This window comes from Tachypleus tridentatus, chromosome 13 (genome assembly GCF_004210375.1).
Source record: "Tachypleus tridentatus isolate NWPU-2018 chromosome 13, ASM421037v1, whole genome shotgun sequence".
Lineage (NCBI taxonomy): Eukaryota > Metazoa > Arthropoda > Merostomata > Xiphosura > Limulidae > Tachypleus > Tachypleus tridentatus.
In genome coordinates this window covers 16361149-16385133 of record NC_134837.1, presented here as the reverse complement: position 1 = coordinate 16385133, position 23985 = coordinate 16361149, and the positions used below count along the sequence as shown (strand labels likewise).

The 23985-nt window shown below is 36.2% G+C and overlaps 1 protein-coding gene across 1 annotated transcript in view; it reads left to right on the top strand.

Annotated features, from left to right (window-relative positions):
* The window catches only part of LOC143238454 (uncharacterized), a 30843-nt gene extending 7079 nt beyond the window's left edge, over positions 1–23764 (top strand). Inside the window, exons 5-11 of the mRNA XM_076478700.1 lie at positions 580–882; positions 3870–4001; positions 6086–6113; positions 8381–8484; positions 12110–12297; positions 21576–21811; positions 23669–23764. Coding sequence (XP_076334815.1) covers positions 580–882; positions 3870–4001; positions 6086–6113; positions 8381–8484; positions 12110–12297; positions 21576–21767 — 947 coding nt within the window. The 3' untranslated portion in view covers positions 21768–21811; positions 23669–23764. The remainder of the gene's footprint in view (positions 1–579; positions 883–3869; positions 4002–6085; positions 6114–8380; positions 8485–12109; positions 12298–21575; positions 21812–23668) is intronic.
* The last annotated feature ends 221 nt before the right edge of the window (positions 23765–23985 follow it).

Genomic DNA, 23985 nt, shown 5'->3' with positions numbered 1-23985 from the left:
TGATCATATAATTATAAAGTTACACTAATAAATACAAGAATCGAGATTTGTCGTGAAACAATGTCACGTTTCGGTCTCTTTACACAGTAATTCTTATGTGAGAAATTAGATCTCTGAAAACAAAAATACACAAATGTACACATTTTGTTTTTAGTTTGTCAAGAAGAGCAAACCTCTACGGCCTTTCAAATTAACAAAAAGTTTCACTGTGATATCTGAGCCTAAACACACATACAATAAGGCTTAAGTTTCATAGGATGTGATATGTTACATCTAAGATGTCTCGTTTGTGACTGTGTAACACAAGAAAAACAGTTAGATTTAATACCAAAAACGTTTGTTGTTGTTTTTTCGTCTAAGGAAAACAAATAGGAATATATTCACTGAGTTAACATAACTAAGATTCTGTGAAACTATAAGTGTCAAGAACGTTTCGCAGTACCAATAATTTGACCAGTTTCTGTGAAAATATTCACAGAGTTGCCATAACTAAGATTTTTTAAATCTATAAGTATCTAGAACGTTTTGATTTATTAATACCTTGGACTACTCTATCTAAACTGTAATAATACGTCGTAGGGCCTCCAGAGTCTCCATACAATTGTTCAGTGTTAAACCAGACAGAAAACCTCATCCACTTAGAATGTACTGAAGCAAATAACGGTGGATTGAAAGCAGAATTTACTCTTGAAGTTTACAATGTGGGGCGAGGTACGCTGAAGACCAACTTCTCGTCCCCACGCCCCAAATTTGTGGTGAACGATCTCCCTGCTGGAACTGCCCTCAGACTCCTTGTGTACGCTTCAAACTCTAAAGGTCGTAGTGAGCCAGTAATTATATCAGCCACGACGCTTCGACCCGCTGAGAAGCGCATGGACAAACGTAAGTCTTTACTTACACTTTGTATGTTATTAAAAGTAATACATTATGAAGTACTTTACCTGACCGGCTAAGAAACGCCTGGATGAAAGTAAGTAATCGCTTCATATCGTAGGTTATATGTGGCACATATTGTGAAGCAAGTGTCATAGCTTTACCAGATCTGCTGGGAAATTCGTTGATGTCGTGATATTTTATAAATTAATAACAGTGGGCACACAACGATTTTGAGGATTAGACACAGTTTTATTGATGGTGGAACATAACTTTCACAGTGTTTGACATTTTGCTCATTTATTTTATTTTAACATTTTTGAAGTAGCTTAGTTCGTATGGAAAGAAACACTGTTGAGTAGTCCAGCTAAATTACGACCGTAACGACCCCTCAGTGTTATCTTATTTTAAGTATATTGTATGTGTTAAATACGTTTCAATGTTTATATGATTAATGTTACCCATGCAACCAATATGGGACTAAACAGTGACGTTTGGAAACATATAAAAGGTCTTATAAACACACAGCAAAATATTATCTGAAGTTTTTAACTGATATTTGAACAATATTTCAATAATCCTTCTTTAGAAAATTTTCGGTAAACATATTTGAAAATATGTTGAAAAAGGAATTTCATGGTTTATATGATTAATATAAGATCATTTTCAAACTTTTCTGGATGAGAACGTTTTTGAGGTTACTAAAGCTAAAACAAAACAACGATTTGGCTTTAGGCTTAAAGCAAGACAGGACGATCTTTATAACTGCTTGATAATTTGTTATCATGTTATAATAGTCAGCACCAACTAACCAGTTTAGTGTGCAAAAATAGTCGGACAGAAAGACATGCATAAATACTGAAGAGCAGGCTGGAATTGCATTATCCTCTAGACTGAGACACATGCTATAAGTATCACTAATTAACCTGGAACCTTACCATTCAATATTCTGGTAACTTACTGGAGTTCAACCATCCAATCCTCTGGTAACTTTCTGCATATCATCCAATGGCCTGGTAACGTTTTTGGACACTACCAGTCAATGTTCTGAAAACTTACTGGATATTACTAACTAATATTCCGTAAATCTATTGGGTACTATCAGCCAATGCTCTTGTAACCTAGTGGAACATCGCCGTTTAAAGATGTGGTAATTTATGCAACACTATCAATAAATGTTATGGAAACTTACTGAACACTACCAGCCAATGTTATGGAAACTCACTGAACAGTGGTAACCATTGTTATGGAAACTCACTGAACAGTGGTAACCATTGTTATGAAAACTCACTGAGCGGTGGTAACCATTGTTATGGAAACTCACTGAGCGGTGGTAACCATTGTTATGGAAACTCACTGAACGGTGGTAACCATTGTTATGGAAACTCACTGAACGGTGGTAACCATTGTTATGGAAACTCACTGAACGGTGATAACCATTGTTATGGAAACTTACTGAACGGTGGTATCCATTGTTATGGAAACTCACTGAACGGTGGTAACGATTGTTATGGAAACTCACTGAACGGTGGTAACCATTGTTATGGAAACTTATAAAAACACTTATTCAATATTCTCGACATGATCTGAAAAGTTTGTTATATCGTTTGTTAAAACCTTGAAGGACATAAAATAATGTTATCATGTTTCTCGTAATCCGTTAAGAGCCATAAATGGTTTCAAGGACAGAGTTCCTTTTTTGTGTCAGTTTCAAAGAAACACTATTAAAAAACTAATTTAAGGGAGAACAAACACTATTCTCAACAGGTTAAAAATAAGTTAAAACCAATATTAATTTAAATGTTGGTTAAACAACAAATATTTCAATCAAAATATGGAGAAAACGAAAGAATCGCAAAATACGAACTAGTGAAGCAACTCTCAAACAAACTGAATAACACAAGACAAGTTCGATATTTTGTTACTGTTAAGCCTAACGCATTCTGTTCGGGCTCTCGTAAATTAAGTAAGGTTATAGGTGGAGCAAATTGACCGTGTTATAATCGCCGTGATGGTAATGTATTACAAATGGACACATTACTCACGGTGTCGTAACTTAAAGAATGGTTACTACTTACAATGTAACACTCGTACAGATCCAACGTTTATACAACGCTTGTGCTGTTTCTCACCTGTACTACTTATACATAATGTTTCTTTTGTGTAATAATCCTATTAGGCGTTTTAAAAAGCAGTACATACAACCATTCCGATACGCTTAAGTGTCGCATAGAATACTTAAACTGGCAAGGTAAGAACAGTGAAATACCAGTACGCACGTGCATAGACCAGATGATTATGTCTACAGAATTATTCTTTTACGTGACATGACTTTAAAGCTGTTATTCATTGAAGACAGAAATACAAAATACGATTTGGTATCTCTAATGATTTTTGTCTCGTTGATACTGCAGTTCAAAAACTATCTGTAATGAAAACTGAACTGAATATCCTCCCGTATAAGGTAAGGCATTCTATCAAAATGAAAAAAAACGGATAAGACAGATTTCGCTATATACGGAAATAGCAATTATCGAACAATTGATGCCAGTAAAATTGAATAATATCATAGGTCTACAGATCTATCCTTATAATACAGAATTCCTAAAAGCAGCCCTCCAGTGGTTCAGCGGTATGTCTGCGGACGTTCAACGCTAAAAACTGGGTTTTGATACCCGTGGTGGGCAGAGAAAAGATAGCCCATTATGTAGCTTTGTGCTTAATTCAAAACAACAACAATCCTAAAAGCAATAAATGCATAGTTTACGTGAATTACGTTTGCCACAGGTGAACAAAACTGACTTACTAATTGAGTTCATAAACTACGTTTTAAGTTCATATTAATAACCTCAAATTAATAACAAACACGGAACTTCTGTAAATTACATAGTTTTTGTTAACTTATTTCATCCTGATTTGCACTCATTTTTGTCTACGTTGCACAACATTCAAGCTTCTCAAGAGAAACTTTAACATCTCATTTGTCTTCCTTCCAGCTCACCCTCAGACTATTGTAATTGTTCAGCCTCTCTTTACTGCACTCATCTCTGTCGTGATCACTCTTGTCCTCATAGCTGTTGTTGTGGTGATAGCCTTAAAACTGCGAAGCAAGAGAAAATTGTCCGAAGGTAAAACCATACATAAACAAATTATATATTAGCTTCTGTTCTCTAACTCTAGCTACCTTTTCATTGTGAAAAGTTACATTTGAGTTTAAGGAGATTTGATGTATGTTGGTGTTTGGGTGTTTTATACATTAGTTCTTTTGTTCTTAATAATTAAGGCCGGGCATGGCCAAGCGTGTTAAGACGTGCGACTCGTAATCTGAGGGTCGCGGGTTCGCATCCCGGTCGCGCCAAACATGCTCGCCCTTTCAGCCGTGGGGGCGTTATAATGTGACGGTCAATCCCACTATTCGTTGGTAAAAGAGTAGCCCAAGAGTTGGCGGTGGGTGGTGATGACTAGCTGCCTTCCCTCTAGTCTTACACTGCTAAATTAGGGACGGCTAGCACAGATAGCCCTCGAGTAGCTTTGCGCGAAATTCCAAAACACACACTCTTAATAATTAAGTTTCGAAAATTCCGAATAGCGGTTATTTCTGTGTAATCACAACCGCTTGTTTGTAAAAGGAAGTGTATGTGTCGTAAGATTTAGAAACTTGGAAGCTCTATTATACTTTTATGTAGTTCTGATCGTTCTGAGAAAGCGTTTCTTTAAATTAAAATATTCGAATGAGTGGTTATATTTCTTTACTCTGTTTGTAGGAGTAAGTGTATGTCTGGAGATTTTTGTCATTATTGTCGTGTGAGTTGAAAGTTTGTTTGTCAGAGGTAGATGTTTTTTTTAAATTAGAAATGTTGAAGAAGTGGCTATTTCTGTGTAGGCTATACCATTTGTTTCTAGAAGGAAGTGTGCGACATAAAATTAGAAATTTTGAATGCGTGTGTTGTTGTTATGCAGTTCAGATCATTTGTTTGCAAGGAAAATTGTTTTGTTTTAACCTTAAAAACATGGAAGCTATATAGTTGCTTTTGTGTAACGCTTGCTACTTGTTTATATAAAGATGTGTTTGTCTTAATATGAGAAACTTTGAAGAAAATGTTACTTTTGTGTAATCCTGACCCATGTTTTTGTAAGAAGTAGTCTGTATCCTAAAACTGGAAATTCAAAAGACTCTCATTTCTGTGTGTAATCCTGACCCATGTTTTTGTAAGAAGTAGTCTGTATCCTAAAACTGGAAATTAAAAAGACTCTCATTTCTGTGTGTAATCCTGACCCATGTTTTTGTAAGAAGTAGTCTGTATCCTAAAACTGGAAATTAAAAAGACTCTCATTTCTGTGTGTAATCCTGACCCATGTTTATGTAAGAAGTAGTCTGTATCCTAAAACTGGAAATTAAAAAGACTCTCATTTCTGTGTGTAATCCTGACCCATGTTTTTGTAAGAAGTAGTCTGTATTATAAAACTGGAAATTCAAAAGACTCTCATTTGTGTGTGTAATCCTGACCCATGTTTTTGTAAGAAGTAGTCTGTATTATAAAACTGGAAATTCAAAAGACTCTCATTTCTGTGTGTAATCCTGACCCATGTTTTTGTAAGAAGTAGTCTGTATCTTAAAACTGGAAATTAAAAAGACTCTCATTTCTGTGTGTAATCCTGACCCATGTTTTTGTATGAAGTAGTCTGTATTATAAAACTGGATATTAAAAAGATTCTCATTTCTGTGTGTAATCCTGACCCATGTTTTTGTAAAACTGGAAATTAAAAAGACTCTGTCTTAATAACAGAAGAAGAGAATTGTTTTTTGTGTTATCTTGATAGTCTGAAGGAAAAAAAGATATGTCTCAGATTTAGAAAGTTGAGAGGTGTGTGTGGTTATTTTGTGTATCCAATCAATAACATCGATGTGTTCAAATATTATGTTTCTAAATATCTATTATTAAACATATATTTTTGTTCAATTGAACATATATTTCAAGACTTATCTTTTTCATATTCTGTACGTTTATGTAGAATTAATTTAGAATCACGTGCAATATTTAGGAAACAGTAATTTTCTATTACTGTAAATGGTGAAAATATACGAAGTTCTACAGTGTTTTATTTACACGTGTTGTTTTATAAACGTGAGAGTTATTGAAGCTATTTATTAAGCTAAACTTATTAGAAGTATTGAACATAAATCTCATAATAAATATTTCTTCTTTAGCAGCTCAAATCGACAGATCAGGAAACGAAAAGTATGTATATTTGTCAACAAAATATTTCCATCTTGTAACGCATGTTAAGCCTTTCGTTATAGGGTTTCCTATTTTATTACACACTTTCATTTCGTAAAGACTTTCGTTATCTATGTTCTACCTGGTAAACTATGTAACATCTGATCATTAATTCTTTCTCTGTTGGGAGACCCCAGTGGCTCAACGGTATATCTGTGGTCGCACACTGCTAAAAATCAGGTTTCGATACCCGTGGTGCAGTTTTGTGCTTAATTTAACACAAACAAACGAAAATTAAATGACGCGGATCAGTTGATTAGCTGAGAAATATATAAAAGATAATTTTAATTATAATAAATGTAAGATTAAACTGTTGGGTTATCATAATTTGAATCACGCGTCTTGGTGAAATGGCGGATAGATCCTACCAGCCATCGATATAATATTATCATCAGGAAATACAAAGTACTAGTTAGCACCACGTGGAATACACTGTACAGTTTTGGTATTTTTATCAAAGAAATGACCTCAAGCGAGACAGCGGTAAGTCTACTGATTTACAACACTAAAATCAGGAGACAGCGGTAAGTCTACTGATTTACAACGCTAAAATCAGGAGACAGCGGTAAGTCTACTGATTTACAACGCTGAAATCAGGAGTTGGATTTCTATAGCTGGACACAACAAACAACCTTATGTGGCTTTGCTATATAAGCATACACACACATTTAAGAAATGATAACAGCTCATTCTAAAGGGTTTACAGGAGGGTCACCAGAATGATTTCAGGGAAGTAAGGCTTATATTTTTTCTGGAAAAAAAAGGTTAAAAGCTTATTGAGTTTACAGAAGGATATGTAGAATAAAGATACTGATTTCTTTTCTCAATATTCTTAAGGCTATAGGATTAAAACTTAATTTTTGTTTTCTAACAGAGTGTGATTGACTTACGAAAATTAACTTCTGGAATTATTTGCCGTCACAAGTAATTGAGGCCACCACTTCACAGGGGGTTAAGAGAGGAACAGATGATTCACAGGGGGTTAGGAGAGGAACAGATGATTCACAGGGGTTAAGAGAGGAACAGATGATTCACAGGCGGTTAGGAGAGGAACAGATGATTCACAGGGGGTTAACAGAGGAACAGATGATTTTTTTGAAAAAAGGGCGGTACATTTTTCACTTTGTTTAAGATTGGATGTGGAAGGACAACGTCAAAGGACTAAATGAATTCTTGAGTATACGTGATAACCAATAACGTTGTTTAGTGTAGTTTATAAATAATCACGTTTCGTCAGTAGTTATTTACTATGCCCGGCATGGCCAGGTGGGTTAAGGCGTTCGATTCGTCATATGAGGGTCGCGGGTTCGAATCCCCCGTCTCATCAAACTTGCTCGTCCTTTCAGCCGTGTGGGCGTTATAATGTTACGGTCAATCCTACTATTCGTTGGTAAAAGAGTAGCCTAAGAGTTGGCTGAGGGTGGTGATGACTAGTTGCCTTCCTTCTAGTCTTACACTGCTAAATTAGGGACGACTAGCGCAGATAGCCCTCGTGTAGGTTTGCGCAAGATTAAACAAAACAAAATTATTTACTTTTGTTATTTCGTGAACCTCTTCACAGACCATAGGTATTCATAAGGTCTGTCTTCAGAAAGTAATCCTACAGTATGTGAACGCAGCAATTACTTAAATAAGTAAGATAAAGAAATTTCCAAATAATGCGTATTGTTTAACCTAACATAATATTTATTACTATCGATGATATAAAAACTCGACACTTACAATCACCATTTAAAATGCTATCGAACACTTAGAAGTTCGAGGACCACAGGTTCAGAACCATTACATTATAGTACCACAGACTGGAGGTATCGTATCCCACGACTGACTGACGTGAAACAACGACGTTATTAAACTTTAGACTTAAACATTTTCAAGGTTGGTGTCAGATAATTTCCCTGGCTTTTAAAATGGTCTCAAATTCAGCCCATAACTCCACCACCTTTGTAGATTATTACAACTCTATATTTAACATTAGTATGCAAAACTGTTTAACTATTTTGAGAGATTGACGTGGTTTTGTTCCTAAACACAAACGGCAAAAAGGTGACATATTTAAGGACACCAAGTCACACCAAAAATATTTTTACAAATATGCCATTATTTAGTAAACGCTAGATCGTGTATGCATTTTAAAAGTGAAAGTTGAATAAACATATCTTCTCAATTTCTTACTTTTAAGAATACGTTTTATTAACTTTTATATCAATACTTTATTTTTTTTTAAGATCCCATATGCCATTCAAGAAAGACATTGATGAATTCACAGACATGGACGACAAAGGTCCTGATATAATACCATCTCGAATGTTTTACAGGTCTTCATATCCGGGTAGGTAGATAGGTGACATTTCATCTAAATTACAACAAGTTTGACACATTATGTACAATATATCTCTTACTATTAAAATATCCCATTCACTAAACTACTTAAACAATAATGTAAATCGTATTTGATAAATATAAATATTACAATAATAAAATATTAAATTATAATTAACAGGTTACATATGTCGTAATTTGTGGTTTCAATCCCTGGTTTCCTTGGAGATTGAATATAATAAAGATATGACAGGTTATATAAAATACCAAAACGCGAAAGGACGATCTAACATAAAAACAATAACTTCTTATACAGGGATATATTTCATTCATTCTTGTTCGATACCGTTTATTATAATTAATGTTTTAATTAATATAAACTTACCTACACTTAATTTTAGGCACTTACCGTCTTACTGGAGTAAAAAATAATAATAAAGTGGTGTAGTAGAGGCTTACCATCAAAATACATGTTTTAAATATACTCCTCAAAAAAAGAAAGGCAAAAGGCAAAATTTGAGACATATTGTTAACAAGTTTATTCCGGGTAGTTCTTTATGACATGTGTGAAACTTTGCACATTCACTGCTGAAACATCCAAGGTCTGCAAAGGCGAAGTCCACGCTCACTAGTTGACGTTTAACGTCACTCAACGTCAATAACGAGTACGCCCCCCGTGAGCATCAATAACTGCTTGGCATCTCCTGCCCATGGAAGCGATGAGATGACGAATCACATCCTGTGGAATGGCTGTCCACTCAGCCTGCAAAGCTGCTGCAAGCTGAGGTAGAGTCTGCCGTTGAGGTTATCGCCGTCGAAGACGTCGGTCCAACTCGTCCCAAAGATGTTCCATGGGGTTTAAATCTGGTGATCTGGAGGGCCAGGGAAGAACGTTGATGTTGTGGTGTCTCAAGAAGACAGTGGCAAGTCGGGCTGTGTGAGGACGGGCGTTGTCATGTTGAAAAACGTCGTTGACGTTCACCATGATGGGTTGCACATGGGGCCTAAGAATCTCGTAGACGGTTGCGTACGGTCTGATCGGAACTCCTACGCAGCCCTGGTATGGTTGAGGCAGTAGACATCGCAGTGGTGGTCCTATCCCGAAGGTGACGTAACCGGATGTAGCGATCTTGTGCGGGCGTGGTCACACGAGGTCTGCCAGATCGTGGAAGGTCACAAGTTGATCCATGTTGTTGGTGACGATTCCATAGTCTTGTGATGGTGCTTGGGTGGACATTCACAGCTCTGGAAACATTTGATCGAGATTCGCCTGCTTTCAAACGACCAATGACGTTGTTGCGTTGTGCTTCAGTCAGTCTTGGCGTAACTGTATTGCGTGTCGGTGGCTTAACATTGAGCTATGGAAACCGAGAACCCGTCACTTTTATATGGATTTTGCACATGTTACACTTGCAGAACGTGCAGATCTCTCAAACAAATTTATTGGACACACATGCGTTTTGGCGAAAAATCCGATGTTTTCCTTCGTTTTCAATGTGCACAACTTTTATTGTCATTTTTGTCTGACAATCAGTGCCTTAACACGTGTAACATCACATACTCTTAGCTTGTAACGTTACTACATATATTTCTCTTTAAAATAACAAAAATATCCCTTTTGCGTTTCTTTTTTTGAAGAGTATATAACTTACTTAATAATTTAATTAAACACGTACGAATGATCCAGTGTCATTTCAACATTTTGGACAGTCAGTATCCTAATGAAATTAACATTATTAAACCAAACTGGAGAAAATAGGGCACTATAGAATAATATCCAATATATATTAGTTGAGAGTGACAGAACACATTAAAGAAATCTACAACGAACATATTTGAACCCAGAGAAGTTAATAATCATTGAATAAATATATCCAAACCGAAGAACGTAAAGCATCATAAATATCTGTATACAGATTGGAGAAGACAGAGCATCAGGAAGTAATATCTGCTACAAGATATTGTCTAACGAAGTAACAAGCACTTTACAAGTGACAGAGAAAGCTGAGTTTGTGTGGGAGTGTTTGAACCATCTAATAAAACAGTTTTCTCCGTCTTAGAAGAGGCCCGACATGACCAAGTGGCTAAGGCACTCGTAATCTGAGGGTCGCGGGTTCGAATCCCTGTCGCACTAAACATGTTTGTCCTTTCATAGGTGGGGACGTTACAATGTGATGGTCAATCCCACTATTCGTTGATAAAAGAGTAGCCCAAGAGTTGGCGGTGGGTGGTGATGAGTAGCTGCCTTTCCTCTAATCTTACAATGCTGAATTAGCTTTGCGCGAAATTGAAAAACAAACAATCAAACCTTCTGAGAACTCTTGAATAAAAAGAAAGTACAAATTAAATATTCAAGTTTAGTGTATTCAGAAGATGCATACCCATAAATTGACATGATTTTAAAACTATTACGTAAAGCCTGTAAAGTAGCGAGAAATGTGTTAAGTTGTGGTTAAGTGACGCTAAATTAAAGACATTTTATTAAAAATAAGAATAAAACTAACCTGTATGCATCACACCTTGGAATTTTTAACAAGGCCAGACGAGGTGTCTGAAATCTTTCGGTGCATGCCACTGAATATTAGCCAATGGTCAGTATTTGTTTTAATACAAACGTTGGGCAGAGCAAAGATAGAACATTGTTTTTTTGGTTGTTGTTTTTTTCAGGGGAGGGGGGTTAACAGCAATGAAACAGAATACTACCCACAGTTTAACTAGACACTAATGTTTGTTTTTATAAGTTTTTGCATTCGGTCCTTTCTGACAAGAAGAACATCTGGAAAAGAAATATTAACTCAGTCCAATTCGTTTCTTGGTTGTTTTCTTCTACCAGGCTAAACGAATTACTAAGTACAAATTCTAGTAATGTACTACCATTAATCCCAGTGGGCAGTGAACACCATTTCTCCAAGCCAATATAATCATTTGTTGTAAATTAAACTTGCAGTAATACTAAAAATAATAGTTACTCGCCAAACGATTGAAACCACTGTGACTTGAATAATGAAAATACTGATATGATTAGAATAAGTTGTAGTGGAAAGCTGCTTATAACATAAAGAGGTGAGTCACTGACATATTAACCTTGGTGCACTCAACGATAAAACTTAACCGTACTCAAAAAAACAGTACGGCAAAGGAATAATTTATTCATAAGACTGCTGGTATGGTTATTAAAGCTTTAATTAAAATAAATAGATGGGTTTTAGGCTATGCTTGATTTTTTGTTTTGAATTTCGCGCAAAGTTACACGAGGGTTATCTGACGCTAGCCGTCCCTAATTTTGTAGTATAAGACTAGAGGGAAAACAGCTAGCTTTCACCACCCACCGTCAAATTTTAGACTATTCTTTTACCAAATAATAGTAGGATTGACCATAACATAATAACGCCCCCACGGCTGAAAGGACGAGCATGTTTGGTGTGATGGGGGTTCGAACCCGCGACCCTCTGATTTCGAGTCGAGCACCCTAACCACCTGACCAACTTAGGCTGTGACGTACCTTAATGTTGTGGTTACCCAACGATAAAATAATCGAGGAAGAGAGAGATGAATTTTGTTTAAAATCTTAGGTCCTCACTTTTATTAGATAAATTGTCGTCTTCATTCTTTCATGTTTGTGTTGTTTATTACAGATTACTCTGAAGATCGTTATTTTCAACTGAACTGTATCGTACAGTCATGTTATACCGGTCAGTTGATGTCAGATACTAGTTACAACACTTCTTGTCCAATTCGTTCACCCGTGGAAAGGACTGAAAGTCTTTGTACTAGTCATCTAAGTGGCATGAATTTGTCAAACAGAAGTCCAAGACGAACTAGTGTGAGTGTGAATACATAGGAATAATGGCTTTGATTTGATAACTTGGTCAGGCACAGTGTCTATATTCCATATCTCCACTATGCTGTTTAAACATTCCTTGACTACGTAATGTACAGTGTCTATATTCCATATCTCCGTTATGCTGTTTGAACATTCCTTGACTACGTAATGTACAGTGTCTATATTCCATATCACAGTTATGCTATTTAAATATTTATTGACTATGTAATATACAGGGTCTATGTTCCATATCACAGTTATGCTGTTTAAACATTCCTTGACTACGTAATGTACAGTGTCTATATTCCATATCTCCACTATGCTGTTTAAACATTCCTTGACTACGTAATGTACAGTGTCTATGTTCCATATCACAGTTATGCTATTTAAATATTTATTGACTATGTAATATACAGGGTCTATGTTTCATATCACCGTTATGCTGTTTAAACATTCCTTGACTACGTAATGTACAGTGTCTATGTTCCATATCACAGTTATGCTATTTAAATATTTATTGACTATGTAATATACAGGGTCTATGTTCCATATCACAGTTATGCTGTTTAAACATTCATTGACTACGTAATGTACAGTGTCTATATTCCATATCTCCACTATGCTGTTTAAACATTCCTTTGACGATGTAATGTACAGGGTCTGTTCCATATCACCGTTATGCTGTTTAAACATCCCTTGACTACGTAATGTACAGTGTCTATGTTCCATATCACCGTTATGTTGGTTAAACATCCCTTGACTACGTAATGTACAGTGTCTATGTTCCATATCTCCGTTATGCTGTTTAAACATCCCTTGACTACGTAATGTACAGTGTCTGTTTCATATCACCGTTATGCTGGTTAAACATCCCTTGACTACGTAATGTACAGTGTCTATGTTCCATATCTCCGTTATGCTGGTTAAGCATTCCTTGACTACGTAATGTACAGTGTCTGTGTTCCATATCTCCACTATGCTGTTTAAACATCCCTTGACTACGTAATGTACAGTTTCTATGTTCCATATCACCGTTATGCTGTTCAAACATTCCTTGACTACGTGATGTACAGTGTCTATGTTCCATATCACCGTTATGCTGTTCAAACATTCCTTGACTACGTAATGTACAGTGTTTATGTTCCATATCACCGTTATGCTGTTTAAACATTCCTTGACTACGTAATGTACAGTGTCTATGTTCCATATCACCGTTATGCTGTTTAAACATCCCATGACTACGTAATGTACAGTGTCTATGTTCCATATCACCGTTATGTTGGTTAAACATTCCATGACTACGTAATGTACAGTGTCTATATTCCATATCACCGTTATGTTGATTAAACATTCCTTGACTACGTAATGTACAGTGTCTATGTTCCATATCTCCGTTATGCTGTTTAAACATCCCTTGACTACGTAATGTACAGTGTCTATGTTCCATATCACCGTTATGCTGTTTAAACATTCCTTGACTACGTAATGTACAGTGTCTATATTCCATATCTCCGTTATGCTGTTTAAACATCCCTTGACTACGTAATGTACAGTGTCTATGTTCCATATCACCGTTATGTTGGTTAAACATCCCTTGACTACGTAATGTACAGTGTCTATGTTCCATATCTCCGTTATGCTGTTTAAACATCCCTTGACTACGTAATGTACAGTGTCTATGTTCCATATCTCCGTTATGCTGTTTAAACATCCCTTGTCTACGTAATGTAGAGTGTCTGTTTCATATCACCGTTATGCTGTTTAAACATCCCTTGACTACGTAATGTACAGTGTCTATGTTCCATATCACCGTTATGCTGTTTAAACATTCCTTGACTACGTAATGTAGAGTGTCTGTTTCATATCACCGTTATGCTGTTTAAACATTCCTTGACTACGTAATGTACAGTGTCTATGTTTCATATCACCGTTATGCTAGTTAAACATCCCTTGACTACGTAATATACAGTGTCTATGTTCCATATCTCCGTTATGTTGATTAAACATTCCTTGACTACGTAATGTACAGTGTCTATGTTCCATATCTCCGTTATGCTGTTTAAACATCCCTTGACTACGTAATGTACAGTGTCTATGTTCCATATCACCGTTATGCTGTTTAAACATTCCTTGACTACGTAATGTACAGTGTCTATATTCCATATCTCCGTTATGCTGTTTAAACATCCCTTGACTACGTAATGTACAGTGTCTATGTTCCATATCACCGTTATGTTGGTTAAACATCCCTTGACTACGTAATGTACAGTGTCTATGTTCCATATCTCCGTTATGCTGTTTAAACATCCCTTGACTACGTAATGTACAGTGTCTATGTTCCATATCTCCGTTATGCTGTTTAAACATCCCTTGTCTACGTAATGTAGAGTGTCTGTTTCATATCACCGTTATGCTGTTTAAACATTCCTTGACTACGTAATGTACAGTGTCTATGTTCCATATCACCGTTATGCTAGTTAAACATCCCTTGACTACGTAATATACAGTGTCTATGTTCCATATCTCCGTTATGCTGTTTAAACATCCCTTGACTACGTAATGTACAGTGTCTATGTTCCATATCTCCGTTATGCTGTTTAAACATCCCTTGTCTACGTAATGTAGAGTGTCTGTTTCATATCACCGTTATGCTGTTTAAACATCCCTTGACTACGTAATGTACAGTGTCTATGTTCCATATCACCGTTATGGTAGTTAAACATCCCTTGACTACGTAATATACAGTGTCTATGTTCCATATCTCCGTTATGCTGTTTAAACATTCCTTGACTACGTAATGTACAGTGTCTATGTTCCATATCTCCGTTATGCTGGTTAAGCATTCCTTGACTACGTAATGTACAGTGTCTGTGTTCCATATCTCCACTATGCTGTTTAAACATCCCTTGACTACGTAATGTACAGTTTCTATGTTCCATATCACCGTTATGCTGTTCAAACATTCCTTGACTACGTGATGTACAGTGTCTATGTTCCATATCACCGTTATGCTGTTCAAACATTCCTTGACTACGTAATGTACAGTGTTTATGTTCCATATCACCGTTATGCTGTTTAAACATTCCTTGACTACGTAATGTACAGTGTCTATGTTCCATATCACCGTTATGCTGGTTAAACATTCCTTGACTACGTAATGTACAGTGTCTATGTTTCATATCTCCGTTATGCTGTTTAAACATCCCTTGACTACGTAATGTAGAGTGTCTGTTTCATATCACCGTTATGCTGTTTAAACATCCCTTGACTACGTAATGTTCAGTGTCTATGTTCCATATCTCCGTTATGCTGGTTAAACATTCCTTGACTACGTAATGTAGAGTGTCTGTTTCATATCACCGTTATGCTGTTTAAACATTCCTTGACTACGTAATGTACAGTGTCTATGTTCCATATCACCGTTATGCTAGTTAAACATCCCTTGACTACGTAATATACAGTGTCTATGTTCCATATCTCCGTTATGCTGTTTAAACATCCCTTGACTACGTAATGTACAGTGTCTATGTTCCATATCTCCGTTATGCTGTTTAAACATCCCTTGTCTACGTAATGTAGAGTGTCTGTTTCATATCACCGTTATGCTGTTTAAACATCCCTTGACTACGTAATGTACAGTGTCTATGTTCCATATCACCGTTATGCTGTTTAAACATTCCTTGACTACGTAATGTAGAGTGTCTGTTTCATATCACCGTTATGCTGTTTAAACATTCCTTGACTACGTAATGTACAGTGTCTATGTTCCATATCACCGTTATGCTAGTTAAACATCCCTTGACTACGTAATATACAGTGTCTATGTTCCATATCTCCGTTATGCTGTTTAAACATTCCTTGACTACGTAATGTACAGTGTCTATGTTCCATATCTCCGTTATGCTGGTTAAGCATTCCTTGACTACGTAAATTACAGTGTCTGTGTTCCATATCTTCACTATGCTGTTTAAACATCCCTTGACTACGTAATGTACAGTTTCTATGTTCCATATCACCGTTATGCTGTTCAAACATTTCTTCACTACGTGATGTACAGTGTCTATGTTCCATATCACCGTTATGCTGTTCAAACATTCCTTGACTACGTAATGTACAGTGTTTATGTTCCATATCACCGTTATGCTGTTTAAACATTCCTTGACTACGTAATGTACAGTGTCTATGTTCCATATCACCGTTATGCTGGTTAAACATTCCTTGACTACGTAATGTACAGTGTCTATGTTCCATATCTCCGTTATGCTGTTTAAACATTCCTTGACTACGTAATGTACAGTGTCTATATTCCATATCTCCACTATGCTGTTTAAACATTCCTTGACTACGTAATGTACAGTGTCTATGTTCCATATCACAGTTATGCTATTTAAATATTTATTGACTATGTAATATACAGGGTCTATGTTTCATATCACCGTTATGCTGTTTAAACATTCCTTGACTACGTAATGTACAGTGTCTATGTTCCATATCACAGTTATGCTATTTAAATATTTATTGACTATGTAATATACAGGGTCTATGTTCCATATCACAGTTATGCTGTTTAAACATTCATTGACTACGTAATGTACAGTGTCTATATTCCATATCTCCACTATGCTGTTTAAACATTCCTTTGACGATGTAATGTACAGGGTCTGTTCCATATCACCGTTATGCTGTTTAAACATCCCTTGACTACGTAATGTACAGTGTCTATGTTCCATATCACCGTTATGTTGGTTAAACATCCCTTGACTACGTAATGTACAGTGTCTATGTTCCATATCTCCGTTATGCTGTTTAAACATCCCTTGACTACGTAATGTACAGTGTCTGTTTCATATCACCGTTATGCTGGTTAAACATCCCTTGACTACGTAATGTACAGTGTCTATGTTCCATATCTCCGTTATGCTGGTTAAGCATTCCTTGACTACGTAATGTACAGTGTCTGTGTTCCATATCTCCACTATGCTGTTTAAACATCCCTTGACTACGTAATGTACAGTTTCTATGTTCCATATCACCGTTATGCTGTTCAAACATTCCTTGACTACGTGATGTACAGTGTCTATGTTCCATATCACCGTTATGCTGTTCAAACATTCCTTGACTACGTAATGTACAGTGTTTATGTTCCATATCACCGTTATGCTGTTTAAACATTCCTTGACTACGTAATGTACAGTGTCTATGTTCCATATCACCGTTATGCTGTTTAAACATCCCATGACTACGTAATGTACAGTGTCTATGTTCCATATCACCGTTATGTTGGTTAAACATTCCATGACTACGTAATGTACAGTGTCTATATTCCATATCACCGTTATGTTGATTAAACATTCCTTGACTACGTAATGTACAGTGTCTATGTTCCATATCTCCGTTATGCTGTTTAAACATCCCTTGACTACGTAATGTACAGTGTCTATGTTCCATATCACCGTTATGCTGTTTAAACATTCCTTGACTACGTAATGTACAGTGTCTATATTCCATATCTCCGTTATGCTGTTTAAACATCCCTTGACTACGTAATGTACAGTGTCTATGTTCCATATCACCGTTATGTTGGTTAAACATCCCTTGACTACGTAATGTACAGTGTCTATGTTCCATATCTCCGTTATGCTGTTTAAACATCCCTTGACTACGTAATGTACAGTGTCTATGTTCCATATCTCCGTTATGCTGTTTAAACATCCCTTGTCTACGTAATGTAGAGTGTCTGTTTCATATCACCGTTATGCTGTTTAAACATCCCTTGACTACGTAATGTACAGTGTCTATGTTCCATATCACCGTTATGCTGTTTAAACATTCCTTGACTACGTAATGTAGAGTGTCTGTTTCATATCACCGTTATGCTGTTTAAACATTCCTTGACTACGTAATGTACAGTGTCTATGTTTCATATCACCGTTATGCTAGTTAAACATCCCTTGACTACGTAATATACAGTGTCTATGTTCCATATCTCCGTTATGTTGATTAAACATTCCTTGACTACGTAATGTACAGTGTCTATGTTCCATATCTCCGTTATGCTGTTTAAACATCCCTTGACTACGTAATGTACAGTGTCTATGTTCCATATCACCGTTATGCTGTTTAAACATTCCTTGACTACGTAATGTACAGTGTCTATATTCCATATCTCCGTTATGCTGTTTAAACATCCCTTGACTACGTAATGTACAGTGTCTATGTTCCATATCACCGTTATGTTGGTTAAACATCCCTTGACTACGTAATGTACAGTGTCTATGTTCCATATCTCCGTTATGCTGTTTAAACATCCCTTGACTACGTAATGTACAGTGTCTATGTTCCATATCTCCGTTATGCTGTTTAAACATCCCTTGTCTACGTAATGTAGAGTGTCTGTTTCATATCACCGTTATGCTGTTTAAACATCCCTTGACTACGTAATGTACAGTGTCTATGTTCCATATCACCGTTATGCTGTTTAAACATTCCTTGACTACGTAATGTAGAGTGTCTGTTTCATATCACCGTTATGCTGTTTAAACATTCCTTGACTACGTAATGTACAGTGTCTATGTTCCATATCACCGTTATGCTAGTTAAACATCCCTTGACTACGTAATATACAGTGTCTATGTTCCATATCTCCGTTATGCTGTTTAAACATCCCTTGACTACGTAATGTACAGTGTCTATGTTCCATATCTCCGTTATGCTGTTTAAACATCCCTTGTCTACGTAATGTAGAGTGTCTGTTTCATATCACCGTTATGCTGTTTAAACATCCCTTGACTACGTAATGTACAGTGTCTATGTTCCATATCACCGTTATGGTAGTTAAACATCCCTTGACTACGTAATATACAGTGTCTATGTTCCATATCTCCGTTATGCTGTTTAAACATTCCTTGACTACGTAATGTACAGTGTCTATGTTCCATATCTCCGTTATGCTGGTTAAGCATTCCTTGACTACGTAATGTACAGTGTCTGTGTTCCATATCTCCACTATGCTGTTTAAACATCCCTTGACTACGTAATGTACAGTTTCTATGTTCCATATCACCGTTATGCTGTTCAAACATTCCTTGACTACGTGATGTACAGTGTCTATGTTCCATATCACCGTTATGCTGTTCAAACATTCCTTGACTACGTAATGTACAGTGTTTATGTTCCATATCACCGTTATGCTGTTTAAACATTCCTTGACTACGTAATGTACAGTGTCTATGTTCCATATCACCGTTATGCTGGTTAAACATTCCTTGACTACGTAATGTACAGTGTCTATGTTTCATATCTCCGTTATGCTGTTTAAACATCCCTTGACTACGTAATGTAGAGTGTCTGTTTCATATCACCGTTATGCTGTTTAAACATCCCTTGACTACGTAATGTTCAGTGTCTATGTTCCATATCTCCGTTATGCTGGTTAAACATTCCTTGACTACGTAATGTAGAGTGTCTGTTTCATATCACCGTTATGCTGTTTAAACATTCCTTGACTACGTAATGTACAGTGTCTATGTTCCATATCACCGTTATGCTAGTTAAACATCCCTTGACTACGTAATATACAGTGTCTATGTTCCATATCTCCGTTATGCTGTTTAAACATCCCTTGACTACGTAATGTACAGTGTCTATGTTCCATATCTCCGTTATGCTGTTTAAACATCCCTTGTCTACGTAATGTAGAGTGTCTGTTTCATATCACCGTTATGCTGTTTAAACATCCCTTGACTACGTAATGTACAGTGTCTATGTTCCATATCACCGTTATGCTGTTTAAACATTCCTTGACTACGTAATGTAGAGTGTCTGTTTCATATCACCGTTATGCTGTTTAAACATTCCTTGACTACGTAATGTACAGTGTCTATGTTCCATATCACCGTTATGCTAGTTAAACATCCCTTGACTACGTAATATACAGTGTCTATGTTCCATATCTCCGTTATGCTGTTTAAACATTCCTTGACTACGTAATGTACAGTGTCTATGTTCCATATCTCCGTTATGCTGGTTAAGCATTCCTTGACTACGTAAATTACAGTGTCTGTGTTCCATATCTTCACTATGCTGTTTAAACATCCCTTGACTACGTAATGTACAGTTTCTATGTTCCATATCACCGTTATGCTGTTCAAACATTTCTTCACTACGTGATGTACAGTGTCTATGTTCCATATCACCGTTATGCTGTTCAAACATTCCTTGACTACGTAATGTACAGTGTTTATGTTCCATATCACCGTTATGCTGTTTAAACATTCCTTGACTACGTAATGTACAGTGTCTATGTTCCATATCACCGTTATGCTGGTTAAACATTCCTTGACTACGTAATGTACAGTGTCTATGTTCCATATCTCCGTTATGCTGTTTAAACATCCCTTGACTACGTAATGTAGAGTGTCTGTTTCATATCACCGTTATGCTGTTTAAACATCCCTTGACTACGTAATGTTCAGTGTCTATGTTCCATATCTCCGTTATGCTGGTTAAACATCCCTTGACTACGTAATGTACAGTGTCTATGTTCCATATCACCGTTATGCTGTTTAAACATTCCTTGACTACGTGATGTACAGTGTCTATGTTCCATATCACCGTTATGCTGTTTAAACATCTCTTGACTACGTAATGTACAGTGTCTATGTTTCATATCACCGTTATGCTGTTTAAACATCTCTTGACTACGTAATGTACAGTGTCTGTGTTCCATATCACCAGTGTGCTATTTACCCGCGTGTCTCGATTTTAGGGCTATTGCGAACTCAAAATCTAATTCAAGCGTTTTATTTGTAGAAAGCTAAAGTAATAAAGTTTTAGCAGTCCCCAAGCAATCACGTAAAATGTTTGGCTGTACACGTTTTGAAGCTCACTACCTGAACACGTCACGTTTTAAAACAATTTTTTTTTATGTGACGTTTTTGATCACCAGAGTCCTTAATCAATCTGAAGTTTGTTTGTCATAAATTAATTAAGTAAACAACACATGAGAATAAAGTTTTGTCTTAAATAAAAAAATCTAAAAACTGCTGAATGAAATATTACTACGTCTAAAAATATATTCTATTATAATTTCAGTCCTTTCTTAAAGTAATACTTATCACTTATTAAAAACTTATTAAATTTGTTTTAGGTAGCTGATTAAAAGTGTACCAGTACAAAGTAGTCTAACCGTTGTCATAATTCAATTTACATATGCTGTTAATGTGTATTTCAATAGAGCAAATTAAGGAGATATATTAAATTAATTATACGTTTCGTAGCCTGAGGGCGTGACATATGCTGAGTTGGCTCTGCCTAGAATTGGCCAATGTTCTTCAGCCGTTAGGCAGCCGGAACCGCCGACAGAGTACGCCACTATCAAAGGTCAGCTACAAGATACAGAGGACGATGACTGTACCACGTCATGCGAAACACCATTAATGACTGGTGGTAGACGAGAAAGTGCAGTTTAGGGTTAGTGAAGGATACGCAACACAAGGGACCAATTATCTAGAATGTAAGTAGTATACGTTTATGTGTTTCTAGTGCTGTATCTGTAACTATGTTACTAATAAAATGTGGTACAAGAGAATTTTATTGTGTCAAACGTAGATCCATCATAAATTGTATCATAAAAAATAAATATTCATTACAAGTCTTCTTGTATAAAAAGAAAGCCTTTTCAAATGTTTTGATGCGTGAATCAAAAATTTATTATAACTTCGTTGTATAAAATAATAATCCATTACAGACTTTGCTGTATGATATATATGTATACTCTTCAAAAAAGGAAACGCAAAAAGCAAAATATGAGACACATTATTAACAAGTTGATTCCGGGTAGTTCTGTGTGACTTGTGTGAAACTTTGCACATTCACTGCTGAACATCCAAAGTCTGCAAAGGTGAAGTCCACGCTCACTTGGTGAAGTTTAACATCACTCAACGTCAATAACGAGTATGCTCCCCGTGAGCATCAATAACTGCTTGGCATCTCCTGCCCATGGAAGCGATGAGATGACGAATCACATTCTGTGGAATGGCTGTCCACTCAGCCTGCAAAGCTACTGCAAGCTAAAGTAGAGGCTGCGGTTGAGGTTGTCGCCGTCGCAGACGTCGGTCCAACTCGTCCCAAAGATGTTCGATGGGGTTTAAATCGGGTGATCTGGAGGGCCAGGAAAGAACGTTGATGTTGTGGTGTCTCAAGAAGACAGTGGTGAGTCGGGCTGTGTGAGGACGGGCGTTGTCATGTTGAAAAACGTCGTTGACGTTCACCATGATGGATTACACATGGGGCCTAAGAATCTCGTAGACGGTTGCGTACGGTCTGATACAGTCTGACAATCAGTGCCTTAACACGTGTAACATCACATACTCTGAGCTTGTAACGTTATTACATATATTTTTCTTTAAAATAACAAAAATATCCCTTTTGCGTTTCTTTTTTTGAAGAGTATAAATCCAGCAAATAATTTTGATGAAACGCGCACCATCAAAACGTTCCCGCATAGAATTTGTTGTGTGAACCAAACGTCTATCGCAAGTTTTGTTCAAAGAAGCAAAGATCAGTCAATTTCAATGCTTTTTTTTTCTTTTTCGGCGTATTTTATTCTCTGTAAATCAAAATTGTTTGAAATCAACGTGAAATTTTCTAAAATATCTACTTTTTCAGCCACAAAAACTTCAAAGTCCTAACGTTGGATCAAAGTTGTTCAAAAACAACTCTAAATAGCAGTATGTCATAACTAAACGTGACGGAATTTTCGATAGTCGCAAAAATTTAAATGTTTAAAGCAAAATTAGAGTAAATTAATCGGAGATCTTTTCTTTTTTTTATTAGCTATATTTTTGTACGTCAGTAATATCATGCATAGTGTGTGTGATATATGTATTTATATATATATATGTGTGTGTGTGTCACGGTCTATACCAGCTAACCCTCAAATTGAAATTCTTTTAGCCAGGATGTCAATAAATTAATCCTAGAGACCTTGGCCGTGGTAAAATACATTATTCGAAAGGGGGTTTGACTTCCAGGTTTCAGAATTGTAATACGAACTAAGATCGGCCAAAACATTGTGTAGCTACGAACTAAAAGTTTCTATTTGAAAAATATAAAAACACATTAGGTGCCCTTTTGTGAGCCGCTACACCGCATCTCATAACGTACAGAAGTTTTCCCTATACTTAAATAATCATTAATAACTTCAAGGGTATAATTTAACAACTTTTGTAGCACACAACCGTTTTTACTTACTTTAAACAACGAACACAAATTAGATGTTTAAAAACGTACTGTCTTTGTTATATATGTTCACCAATGGATTCAGTCTCAAACTATGCAGTTTATTTGTTTGTGTTTTTGTCCTTTTCAGCTAAGAAGATGGCCTCCAAGCTCTTCCTTATGAATTCTGATCGTGTAAAACTTGTATTCAAAATTAGACAAGGAAATAAATTGATCTCGGAAATTAGTTATGTGAAATAAGTTAACTCGTTGCCTTAATAAGCTTCGAGAACAATCGTGTTTTGTGATCACATACAATGAAGAATTATTTAAGAAATCTTGAACTTATTTTGGAACGGACTTCACGCAGTTGACACTCTTTACGTAGTTACCAGTTATTGCTTACACGTACGTACTTGTGTGATTAAGTTTAGTTGACGAATGTTATTCACGGCAATAAATAGTAAT